We start from the raw sequence: 13,414 nt of genomic DNA on the forward strand, positions 1-13,414 counted from the left end.
TTTAACTCCTGTATTGGCTCGGTAGGCTAAGGCTTAATAGAAGCTGAAATCTAGTACAACTGAAAGGCATTAGACTGAAGAAGAGAGATTTATAACTTTACCCACTTACTGCAAACATTTTCATCAGGAGATTTTGCTGTTCTTGGACTGCCTGGCCTTTCACACTTTCATCATATTCATATCCATTCTGAGATAAATAGTCTACATAGTTGTGGAACAAAACTGAGCGCCAGAATTGCTCCTACCACATGCAGAGAAAGGAAAGAAAAACATAGTTCATGCAACTGTTTTATCATGGCTGCAAGATACATAATATAAAATTTAGTACTGAACCAGGAGAAGTTTATAAATTACTCCGAAACTGTGATAATTAAATAAAGGACTAGAAATAGGCGAACAAAATAGATCACATTAATTGGAATTGGAATTAATTTGAAAATGTAAAGGTAACTTTACAAAATCAAAATTAAATAGAGCAAAACATCCTTTCAGCCATGCAAACATTTAGATACATAGCATCTTAACTTGAGAGTTTATTCATCTTCACCCCCTCTTGCTTTCAAGATTTCAGCAGATGGTATCCATACGCTTCCAAGTGTAACTTGGCAATTTTAAGGATTAGGAACTTGTTAGCTTGTTTATTGGGGAGGCGGGAACAGCTGAGAAATTAATACATAATGTACACTATATATTATGTATAAATATTGCCACAGAATGCATACCATCATCCTAAAGCTGAGACATACATATGCAAGTAGGGCCACTGTTTCTAGATGTAGTTTGGGCTTGCATGTGTATTATATTCAACTGCAAGTAAACTGTATAAATGATCCTAATTATAAATTCTGATTACCCACCTCCATTTGACCCTTATCTGTTGCAGTTTGACAAAAAGGAAGCTTAAATGGCAGCACTGTTATCGCAGGACGGGGAAGCGTAGCTGGAAAACGAGCTCCTTTACAAAGAATGCATCTATTCAAGAAAAACACAGAATCAAAAGATATAATGCAACCCCCTTCTCCTTCCCAGGGTCACCATAGCACGAACAAGTTGTTTACACATTCAGCAGTATACATGTAAAGAATACGAATTTTGCATTTTTTTCAATTTTTTTTAGTATCAGGCTAAAAATTAACAAATTTCAGGGGGAAAAAACTGGAGTTTTTTTCTAAGCCTTGAATAGGCAAATACTTTATTTAGCATCTAAATAAGAGTTCTCTAAAAATAGCAGAATTATTCTTTTGTCACTTTAATTCATTTAATGTAAGATGCCATGTTTTAGAATTATTTAGCAGAGCTTTTAGTAAAGTCAGACAAGAAAAGATTGCTCACACAGAAAGTATAATGTCACAGTCATCTTAAGTATGGACTGGCCTAATAATATGCTGCCATTTTTAGGCAAATCAACGAGTAACTTAAATCAGCTTCTTTGCAAGGCTGAGCCAAGAAAAAACTACTTTATCAAGATGCCAAATTCACTGGAGAAGTGCATCAAATGAGACTAGAAGGTTGTGAGCATAAATGTGGTTAGAGAGGGTTTCAAATTCCATCTCTTATATCCACAACTCTACTACTGCCTTTCTACTAATTATATTTCATTGTCTATTATGTTACAATAGGGATTAAAGGAATGAAGCCTAATAAATATTATAAATGCATCATTCTTATTCAATGAACTAATTAAAAATATTAGCTGGAAAGTGTTTTCACAATCTAAATGTCTAACCCAATCAGCCGCTCTTTTAAAACCAAGCCTTCAATGAAGGTAACATTTTCACAGACATTCTTTTTAAATTGTGTTTAAATGATGTGTTTTCTATCATCGTTTATCTTGGATGAGCGAGAGGAAAAAAAACAAACCCACAATGACTTTCATTCATACTCATCTTCCCAGGCTGACACTTTCTGAGGCTTTAATGAATTTCCAAGAAAAGAGTTACTTGAAAGGGGAATTGGAAGAACACAATATTTTTGTGCATATGGCAGGTGAACTGCTAGTTCCAGAGGCCTCTTTCTAGTGAAAAAAACAATAATCCTGGGAGGCTCTAGTTTTAATAAGGTGGCAGGAAGCTGACAAGAGAGGATGATTGAGAAAATTATCTTTCAACAGATGTTTGAATATTTCTGTGTTGAACACTGTTCTAAAGAACAGGGAGAATTTTAAATTATATTTGTACCTGAGCTGCTGAGGGTTTTCATGAATGCCAACAATCCAGTAATGGTCTGACTTCCCTTTACAGTGCTCTCTTGTATTACAGACTGGGGTCCAAATATTACCATGCCTTCTGTTCAGCATTCGTACAATACCCTCAGAATCCACAAAACAGGGAGTACCTAGTTATTCGTTAGAAAAGCACATAGTTTTGTTTCGACAATCAGTTTTCTTTGAAGCAGCTGTATAGATTCATGAATGAACATGATGTTAAACGCTACATTTCTCATCATCATCACGTATATTAAAAAGTACAAAACATTTTGAAGAAAATCAACAGATTTGTAGCAAACTTTGGCATTAACTCCCTCTTCTGGTAATCCAGAGTAAAAATACATGGACATGCAATGTAGTCCACCCATTTCCTTTTCTCTTTCATCCTCTAAACCAGACATGTCAAACACAAGGCCCGGGGCCCGGATCCGGCCCGTGAAGCCATCCTGGAAACAGTGAGGGAACGGCCCCCGCTGCCTTGGCCCTGGCCCAGAGACCCTCCTTCTGCCAGAGACCCCCAGATCTGTCCCACTCCTGTCCAGGCCCCCATAGGCACCCTTGATGCCAATGATGCAGAGCTGGCCATGCCCACCCAGTAGGCCATACTCACTCCAGCCACGCCCACCCAGTAGGCCACACCCACCCAGGCCACACCCACCCGGCCCCGAGGGCAACCGCAATGCTGATGCGGCCCTCAATGAAATTGAGTTTGACACCCCTGCTCTAAACCAATAGCACTGTTTTAACATCGATAACGGATGCATAATTTTTAATCAACTAAGCATGTGATGTGTTCCATTCCTGATGTCTGAAAAGTGTTTGATATGAAACAGGGTTGAGGACTGCAAATGTACAAAGGATTTGGTCACATTCACCGTCCCTCAATATTATTTCATTACTGGAATAACAGGGACGCGGTGGCTCAGTGGGTTAGGACGCTGAGCTTGTCGATCAGAAGGTCAGCAGCTTGGCGGGTCAAATCCCGAGTGCCGCGTAACAGAGTGAGCACCTGTTACTCGTCCCAGCTTCTGCCAACCTAGCAGTTCGAAAGCATGTAAAAATGCAAGCAGAAAAATAGGGACCACTATGGTGGGAAGGTAACAGCGTTCCGTGTGCCTTTGGTGTCTAGTCATGCCAGCCACATGACCACGGAGACGTCCTGGGACAAGCGCTGGCTCTTCAGCTTTGAAACAGAGATGAGCACCAGCCCCTAGAGTCGGAAACGACTAGCAATCATGTGCGGGGGAAACTTTACCTTACCTTTAATGGAATAATAAATTAGGATTTAACTATATCTTAAATGAACCATCTTACCTTCTGCTGAAAATCCTATCCATGCTAAATAGGATTTCCTGGAAAGAGGAAGCGATTCACCATGTAAAATCTGCCTTTTCTTCTTCCCAAGTTCCAGAAGCTGAATTCCAAGACACTGATCCCCTTCAAATCCAGTGCCTACAATTAAAGGTGGGAGTGGGAAAGGTGCAGTGTTAATTCTGACCAAAGTAAGTCACACTAAAGAGTTGTGGGGAAGGGTAAAGAAAAGCAAGGAATTTAGCTGTACAGATGCAAATTCTTCTTTATCCTACGAATGATTGTGATGGAATTCTATTCACTGAGTAATTTTAAACATTATCAACATGACTATAATTTGGAACTTAATTTAGGAACATAAAATTGTATTTATGAAGTGAGGTCTAAAATATTTGTCCAAATAAAATTCTAATAATAATTATAGTAATTATCATTATTCTACATTTATAGCAATCACTGTGAGTTGTAGAATAATGTTTGCGGTCTTTTGTATCCTTAACTTCTACCTTTACCAATATTGCATCTTTTAAAAAAAAAAAAGGCAAAAGAATAGAAAGCCAAAGTGAATCATGGTTCAATGACAGAGCAGACACTTAACATGTAGAAGGTTACATGCTCAATATCTCCACCCAGAAGCAAAGCAGCAACACACCATAAAGTGTCCTGGTTTTAAATTACTGCTATTGGCAGATTTGACAGTAATGAATGATTTTACTTACCGTATATACTTGAGTATAAGCCGACTCGATTATAAGCCGAGACCCCTAATTTTACCCCCCAAAATTGGAAAAAGTTGGTGACTCGAGTATAAGCCGAGTCTTTTTTTCTGCTCTTGACACAACCTTTACTTTGAAAGCAGCTTCGTATGACCTGCGTCTTTGTTTTGGTGCAGGAGTACTAGAAGTACTGGGCTCCGGGTGTTTTTCCTAAGCTTGACCGGACGGAGTGGCGGTGGGGGGGAAAGCGCCGGCGGGTGAGGCACCGGCCGGCGCTTCCCCCCCATCTCTCGCTTGCCCGCTGCCTCGGCCGTTCCGCCCCCAACTCACCGGCCGGCGCTTCCCCCCCATCTCTCGCTTGCCCGCTGCCTCGGCCGTTCCGCCCCCAACTCACCGGCCGGCGCTTCCCCCCATCTTTCGCTTGCCCGCTGCCTCGCCCGTTCCGCCCCCAACTCACCGGCCGGCGCTTCCCCCCCATCTCTCGCTTGCCCGCTGCCTCGCCCGTTCCGCCCCCAACTCACCCGCCGGCGCTTCCCCCCATCTCTCGCTTGCCCGCTGCCTCGGCCGTTCCGCCCCCAACTCACCCGCCGGCGCTTCCCCCCCATCTCTCGCTTGCCCGCTGCCTCGCCCGTTCCGCCCCCAACTCACCGGCCGGCGCTTCCCCCACCATCTCTCGCTTGCCCGCTGCCTCGCCCGTTCCGCCCCCAACTCACCGGCCGGCGCTTCCCCCCCATCTCTCGCTTGCCCGCTGCCTCGGCCGTTCCGCCCCCAACTCACCGGCCGGCGCTTCCCCCCCATCTCTCGCTTGCCCGCTGCCTCGGCCGTTCCGCCCCCAACTCACCGGCCGGCGCTTCCCCCCCATCTCTCGCTTGCCCGCTGCCTCGGCCGTTCCGCCCCCAACTCACCGGCCGGCGCTTCCCCCCATCTCTCGCTTGCCCGCTGCCTCGCCCGTTCCGCCCCCAACTCACCGGCCGGCGCTTCCCCCCCATCTCTCGCTTGCCCGCTGCCTCGCCCGTTCCGCCCCCAACTCACCCGCCGGCGCTTCCCCCCATCTCTCGCTTGCCCGCTGCCTCGGCCGTTCCGCCCCCAACTCACCCGCCGGCGCTTCCCCCCCATCTCTCGCTTGCCCGCTGCCTCGCCCGTTCCGCCCCCAACTCACCGGCCGGCGCTTCCCCCACCATCTCTCGCTTGCCCGCTGCCTCGCCCGTTCCGCCCCCAACTCACCGGCCGGCGCTTCCCCCCATCTCTCGCTTGCCCGCTGCCTCGGCCGTTCCGCCCCCAACTCACCGGCCGGCGCTTCCCCCCCATCTCTCGCTTGCCCGCTGCCTCGGCCGTTCCGCCCCCAACTCACCGGCCGGCGCTTCCCCCCCATCTCTCGCTTGCCCGCTGCCTCGGCTGTTCCGCCCCCAACTCACCGGCTGGCGCTTCCCCCCCATCTCTCGCTTGCCCGCTGCCTCGCCCGTTCCGCCCCCAACTCACCCGCCGGCGCTTTCCCCCCCACCGCCACTCCGTCCGGTCAAGCTTAGGAAAAACACCCGGCGCTACGATTGCGCTGCCGGGCGGGCGACCGGGCAAGCCGGGCGCAATACCTAGGTAGCTCTCATGGTTTCCGAAAGAAAGGCGGCTGCTTACCGTAAGTAAAGGCCGGGAAGGAAAGCGAAACGTAAGGCGCTAGAGCGCATGAAGGAGGCAGGCGCGCGCCCAGTCCCGACGGGAGCCCAAGACACGTGAAGTCAGCAGTCAGCACGAAGCCATCCCGGCGGGTGAGTTGGGGGCGGAACGGGCGAGGCAGCGGGCAAGCGAGAGATGGGGGGGAAGCGCCGGCGGGTGAGTTGGGGGCGGAACGGCCGAGGCAGCGGGCAAGCGAGAGATGGGGGGAAGCGCCGGCCGGTGAGTTGGGGGCGGAACGGGCGAGGCAGCGGGCAAGCGAGAGATGGGGGGGAAGCGCCGGCGGGTGAGTTGGGGGCGGAACGGGCGAGGCAGCGGGCAAGCGAGAGATGGGGGGGAAGCGGCGGCGGCAGTGAGTTCGCGCCCTCCCACCCTGCCTGCCCCCTGGCCGGTGCCTTTGCCCCGCAAGCCCCCCCGACTTGCCCGGAGGAAGCGGCGGCGGCGCGGCGCTGCGGGCCGGGAGGGGGGCGCGGCGGGGGCTGCCCCTCCTGCCGAGGAGCCGAGCCTGGCGGCGTGTGTGTGTGTGTGTGTGTGAGACCCGCAGGAATGGCTAGTTGCGTTTCTCTGTGTGTCAAGCCCCGTGGGCTCGACACACAGGAAGGGGGGGAATGCCGGAATGCCGCTTCCCTACCAGCCATTCCCGTGGGTCTGACACACACACGCACGCACGAGGGGGAGAAACAACGCTGGACTGCCGCCAGCTCTGCAAGGCTCTGCCGCTCCCTTCTCTCAGCAGCCTGTTCCGAACGAAGGGACAGTTCTTTTTTTTGTTGACTGGAGTATAAGCCGAAGTGGAGTTTTTCAGCCCAAAAAGTGGGCTGAAAAATTCGGCTTATACTCAAGTATATACGGTAATTAAAAAAGCTTCTTAGCCCAAGATTTCCTAAATGTAAGCACTAGAACTAGGTGGCAAATTCTAGTTTTGGATAAAGGTAACAGAAAATGACAGATGCAGTTCTTAGATACTTCAAGACAGCTTAGTCATTTGACTAAAATTAAAATTTCAATTCTACTTGGAAATGGGACGGCTTAATAAATTCAAAGCTATAATGGTATGGTCTTTAAAAAAATTAAAGAGGGAATTATGTAGAATGACCAAATGTTTGATTTAAATTTGCCCTAGACTCAGAAAGTAGAAGGGCTCAATTCAACATCAAACTTTTTCTAAGGTCAATTTTTTTGGAGATTCCTGGTCCTGGAAAACCACACCCCATACAAGAACGCCTGAAAGAGATTTGAATAATCAACATTTTAAATTTAAACAACTGAAGAACAAATGAAAGGATACAGAAAGCACCTTTGTGAAAGACCACCAGCAGCTGCTCTCCATGTCCTGCCATCGACACCACAGGTCCAGGAAAACTGAAAATCTCTTTCTGAACGCCACCAATGGTGAAGACACGAAGCAGAAGAGAACTAGTGGCACACGCAGCCCAGCCCTGGCCCAAACAAATAGCTTCAATGTCTTCATCCTGCAGCATATCAACAGTCCATTCCTTGTTAGGATCCCAGGAGTTGAAATGAATGCAATGAAGCTTGCTAAAAATGAGAGAAACGAATATAAGTAAAACACGAACATAGGGAGGTCCAGATACACGCCTCTAGCCTTGCACTTTTGAGCATTGTAAACTAAAATGCTTGTTGATTACGCTTTCGAATTAATATTTAGTCGTTCCAATTTGGAGCTCGGCAGTAATCGGTTTCGCTTTTTCCTCATTCTCCATGATTTTTTAAAGGAAAATCTGAAGCGATCAGAACACAGCAGCAGCAGCTCTGAAGTGCCCCGATCCCATCCTTATTACGCTCACTCCCTTGTGAGTTGATGGAATACAAAGGTGAGTTTTATTGGCTATAGTTCACAATCTTTTTACCTTGCTAGTTCCTCTGTGCCGTCACAGGCCAATAAAATAGCTTCACTGGAAAGGTCTGCCATTGTATGATTCAAATTATTTGGCAAATGCATTGCATGATGTATTGCAGTATCATGGAATTCAACATCAATAGCATTGTCTTGCTCATCATTATAGCAGCGAACAATGCCCACAGAGTTCCAGACCTATAAGGGAGATGTTAAGGCTTGTTAAGAAGATAGAAATATTTCTGCAAGTTTGACTTCAGATCTGTCACATCTATATACAGTATATATGTATGCATAAGCCATATGATTAACACACAGCCCATTCATATAGTCTGGGTATGCTTAATCAGCAGGGGAAGTTTGAGATGGAGGGAATGAGGGATAACAGCACCATCAGTGGAGGACTATATACAAGATGGATAAATTATAAGTTGCAACACGAATTTGCTATTGAAGTAAGACAGTCTGCTGAAGAATCGGAATAGGTCAGCAGCAAAACGCAGGATCAACATCTGATAAGTAAGCCAAATTCCTAACTTCTGGAACAGATTTCCATTCTAAAAGAAGCAGCAATGGATTCTAACCCTACCTTTATCTAAATATACTTAAATACATTTCTCTTTCCCTCCTATTTGTAAAGACACCTACCTTTATTTTTTGCAGCTCACTTTAAATAAATATTCAAAGCTTTAAAAAGAAAAGACTGCACAAAAAGTGCAGTCAGTAATGTTAAGGGGACCAGCGGATGACACTTACCTTGTTTTTATAGGAGCAAGAGCTACTTATGAAATGAAGTTGCTTTTGAATGAGAATTGCAGACCTTTATCAATTTAGGCTTAGGCTGATAAAGCTAGAGTTTGAAGGTGATCCCAGCACTGTGTTGCATGTTAAAAGCCGTTCAGTTTTGCATTAAGTGAAGCTGCTTATACAGGCTATTTAGAAGCTTCATTATTATTACTGCTGTTACTATTACTACTGTTATTTAAATTTATATACTCCCTTACTCCTATAAGTTCTGGCCTACTCCTAGAAATTACTTAAAATATTAATAATCTTATTGTCTAAAAGATCAGCTAATGAAGCAATTTAAACCTGAAATTAACCATGAAGCGGTGAGTGAGATGTGTTGGGGTAGAACCAGACTGGAATGGCTTTTGCCGAGGAGTTGGCAATGGCCCACTGTAGACTGGCCTCTGGTCGGACGGCAGCGGCTGAACTGGAACAAAATTGTCCAAATCATCCTCTTCATCTTCCTTATCGAGGGCAGAATTAGCTTTCAGCAATCCAGTATCTATGAAAGGCAGAGAGATCGCATCAAGACATTTTATAGCATCTTCACAATGCTGGCAGCCAAACTGGCAGCATTACCAAATGATTATAGATTTACAGTTGCCCCAGCATTCAGCCCCTCCCTCTGCTCCAAACCTCCCACTTTGGGAAATCCTCACCTAGGGAGTTCTCATCATCTTCTATTATTGCGCCTCGGTTTCTGGGACGTCCCGACATCATCTTAAAGTCATCTTCATCTTCATCATCATTTGTTGCTGCCTTAGAGCCCCAGTCATCCTCACTGAAATCCCTATTCAGAAAGTCCTCTTTGGCATCCTCATCAAAAAGGTCATCATAGCTTTTGCTAGAAGCATTAGGTGCCTAAAGTCAGGATTTAACAGTATACTAAATTAGCAGGGACGCGGTGGCTCAGTGGGTTAGGACGCTGAGCTTGTCGATCGGAAGGTCGGCAGTTTGACGGGTCAAATCCCGAGTGCCGCGTAACAGAGTGAGCGCCTGTTACTCGTCCCAGCTTCTGCCAACCTAGCAGTTCGAAAGCACGTAAAAATGCAAGTAGAAAAATAGGGACCACTCAGGTGGGAAGGTAACAGCGTTCCGTGCGCCTTTGGCGTCTAGTCATGCCGGCCACATGACCACGGAGATGTCCTCGGACAAGCGCTGGCTCTTCGGCTTTGAAACGGAGATGAGCACCGGCCCCTAGAGTCGGAAACGACTAGCACACATGTGCGGGGGAACCTTTACCTTTACCTTTACTAAATTAGCAAACTTTTTTTTAAAAAAAGGAAAGATCTGCCTTCCAGTCAATAAATGTCAGATTCATATATTTAGGTTCATAATCACAAAGATAATAAAAAACAAGGAAACTTCCAATTTATATTACCTTATGTATTGATTTCTTCCTTTCTGTATCACAGACATTCTCAAGTAGTCCAAGATTGCCTTCTGTATCTGTATAAGCAAGCTGGCTACCTTTGGGATGCCATGCCAGACCACAGACCGTGTAACCTTTCTCATGTTTCACCCTATAAAAGGCAAGAATAATAATAAAAGATGCATCTGAAATCATTCGGACAAGAAGACCTTTGATTAGCTGCTGCTAAGGCCTAATGGTCTTAAACCAGCGGTCTCCAACCTTTCTGGCTATTCCCAGGGGGGGGGGAATAGAGGGGAACCAAGCCGCACAAGTGGCAGGCCAGTGCGCATACGCATGCAGACGCAGCTCGACTTGAACATGTGTGTGCACGCACATTAGCCTACTGCTCACACAGGTCAAGCTGCAAGCGTGTGCGCCTGCCTGCTGCTCACATGGCCCAATTTCAAACAGGCCATGGCCCAGTAATGGGGGACCCTTGTCTTAAACTATGTGCTAAACCAAAACCAAACAATTAACTTTATGCTACTTGATAAAGAAGTGTGAATGAAGAAAGTCTCAAAATTTGCCAGTTTTGATTTTATGGTATATAGATTGTCCAAACCTTTTATGTCATATATTAGTGGCTCCCATAAATTTTCTTTGTCTTTGCAAAAGCCCATCTTTGTAAGAGATACAGAAACTGGATGATACCTTTCCAGGCATTCTTGTGTTTCCACTTTCCAAATGACTATATAACCACCGATACTTCCAGCTGCCAAATATTGTCCACAAGGAGACCAGGCCACAATATTTAGGGGCTAACATGGAAAAAACAAAACAAGTCCTTGATATTATAAATTTTTGGCTAAGATTGTGTTTGATGTACTCATCCTTTGAGCAGAGAGTGAAAGGTGTTTTAGCGGGGTTTTTTGTTGTTGATTTGTTAGTATCATGTTACAGTACTGTTTTGGAGGAGGACAGAGAAATTAAGAGAAGGGATTGACAAATTTATATCTGGGCAGAAAACCTGTGGCAATGGCAGAACTGTGCTGGTACACACATCCCAGAAATTCATGATGGCAGTGGGTCATAGTGGGTTTGGGTTGATTAACAGAAATTACTCACAGGAGTGTCTAGAAGCAAGAAGCAACCAACTATGGCAGCCTGGAGTCTTATCCAGAAGAAATTATTTTGGGGATGTTGGACATTAGAGGAGTCTGAAGGCCGAGGAACAGCTGCTGGATTCAAACTGGAAGCCACAGTCCATCCTACAGCCTGGACAGCCCATCGTGGGACTATTAATGGTGGTGAGATAGGAGCCTCAGCAGACTGAGCAGTGGAGACCAGCCTGGAAGCCTACCACTTAACCGCAGTAAAACATGGGCAGAATTGTCTGGTTTCAGCCAGGCCAGAAGGTAAGTTCAATTTGGATCCATGGGATCCAATTATCCAGGGAGATAATTGAGTTTTGTTTTGTTTTGTTTTTTTTACTATCATCATCCATATGAAAAGTACAAAATTAGAAAGGAGATTGGATGCCACTCTAGGGGGCCGAGTAGGCAAGCTGGGACTTCCTTTTTTCCCCCTTAGCCAGGAGCCTAATAAAGGACAACCAAGATAGAATAATAAAAGAGAACAGATTTTTTGCATTGCTTTTTGGTAAGAATAGGTGTGTTGAAGTAGTTTGCCAGCTAACGTTAAGAGGAAAGCACACTTGTGTAACAGGCAGCACAACTATTGCTTTTGAAAGATTTTACACAGCTCATAAAACAAAGGAACCTTAACCTCTGATTACTACTATCGATCATAGGTCTCTGCTTTTACTCGGACATAACATACATAAGCCAAATATCAAACAGACTTCCCATTTAGCACCAAACTCTTTCATAAACAGACTAACAATCAATCAGCTCAAGAAAATATGATTTTCTCTTCCCTGACACCAAGCAAACATTACTTAGAACAAGAGCAGATTAAAAAGCAGCTTTCTAAAAAGATACCAACCTGTTTGATAAAATTATCTGATAGATCCAGTTCATGATCCCATGTTTCTCTTCTATATACTTTGATTATTTTTTCTACTGGAATGGCTAGCAGCTATTTAGGGAGAAAAAAAATGTTAGTAAGATGGACCTGATTTTTAATTTTTTTTTTAATAAGTCCTATCCTGATTTTGTTTACAAAAAAACTCAAGAGGGGACAAGGACTTGGTCTGCACACATCTGGGTAAGCTACAATGGGACTGGTTGCACACATCTGGGTAAGCTATAATGGGACTGGTTTTTAGTTTAGTGTGATTTGTGAACATAAATATTGGCCATGATGGTTTGTTCAACACGGCCAATAAATCTTATAAATAAATGGTTAAATGTCTTGGTTTCAAATCAAGGAACCGCGGAATACATTTGAACCACACAGAATAGTTGGAAGGGACCTCGGAGGTCTTCTAGTCCAACCCTCTGCTCAATCAGGAGACCCTGCTTCATTTTAGACAAATGGTTGTCCAGTCTCTTTTTGAAACCCTTCAGTGATGGAGCACCCACAACTTCTGAAGGCAAGTTATTCTATTAGTTAATTGCTCTCTTCATTAGGAAATTTCTCCTTTGTTCTAGGTTGCGTCTCTCCTTGATTAGTTTCCAACTATTGTTTCTTGCCTTGCCTATTGGTGCTTTGGAAAATAGTGTTGACCACCTCATATTTGCAGGAGCCCCTCAAATATTGGAACAGTGCTATGATATCCCTCCTAGTCCTTCTTTTCATTAGGCTAGCCCAGGGGTAGGTAACCTCGGCTCTTTTATGACTCATGGACTTCAACTCCCAGAATTCCTGAGCCAGCTTGGCTGGCTCAGGAATTCTGGGAGTTGAAGTCCATGAGTCATAAAAGAGCCGAGGTTGCCTAGCCCTGGGCTAGACATACTCAATTCCTGAAACCTTTCTTTGTATATTTTGGCCTCCGCCCCCCTTAATCATTTTTGTTGCTCTTCTCTGCACTTTTTCCAAGAGTCATACAGATTGTATCCTATTCCAGAAAAACTTTTCATAAACTATTGAACCAAGTCTCAAGAGATAGTAAATGTCAAGCAATCACAGATGTTACGCTGAGTTAGAATAGGGCAGGATTTTAAAATCCTTTTGTGAGTCCTCAAGAGCAATAAAATTCCAATAAATATCCTATTTTAATCAAACACCTACATGGTAACATGCCAAGCATCAGCAACTTAATTTGTCAAGTCTACTTTAATGGGAATCCTCTAGCCCATTCCATGTCAACCAATAATGACAAAATTAGCCTACATGAGAAATGGGATTTTCACCAAAATTATTAAGACTTCACTCTTACTCAATCCTCACGATCCAGGGCAAGCATGATATGCAGACTCCTTTGCTCCTGGCTCCTCTGCATGCTCACTTCTTTTCCAGAACTGACCGCTAAAACACTTTTCTGAATATAACCTAAATACAACGGGCTTTGCAGAGAAATGCTGCTATTAGCTTTAAATTATCATTCTTGA

General features: G+C 45.2%; 1 protein-coding gene across 1 annotated transcript in view; it reads right to left on the reverse strand.

Annotated features, from left to right (window-relative positions):
• WDHD1 (WD repeat and HMG-box DNA binding protein 1) overlaps positions 1-13,414 on the reverse strand; it is a gene marked incomplete at its 5' end in the record, with an annotated part of 32,931 nt that overhangs the window by 10,418 nt on the left and 9,099 nt on the right. The window contains 11 exons of the mRNA XM_083357946.1: positions 110-241; positions 858-972; positions 2,178-2,334; positions 3,521-3,658; positions 7,199-7,440; positions 7,773-7,957; positions 8,863-9,050; positions 9,208-9,409; positions 9,930-10,071; positions 10,614-10,720; positions 11,907-11,999. Coding sequence (XP_083214072.1) covers positions 110-241; positions 858-972; positions 2,178-2,334; positions 3,521-3,658; positions 7,199-7,440; positions 7,773-7,957; positions 8,863-9,050; positions 9,208-9,409; positions 9,930-10,071; positions 10,614-10,720; positions 11,907-11,999 — 1,701 coding nt within the window. The remainder of the gene's footprint in view (positions 1-109; positions 242-857; positions 973-2,177; positions 2,335-3,520; positions 3,659-7,198; positions 7,441-7,772; positions 7,958-8,862; positions 9,051-9,207; positions 9,410-9,929; positions 10,072-10,613; positions 10,721-11,906; positions 12,000-13,414) is intronic.

The sequence above is a fragment of the Vipera ursinii genome (genome assembly GCF_947247035.1).
Source record: "Vipera ursinii genome assembly, chromosome: 1".
Lineage (NCBI taxonomy): Eukaryota > Metazoa > Chordata > Lepidosauria > Squamata > Viperidae > Vipera > Vipera ursinii.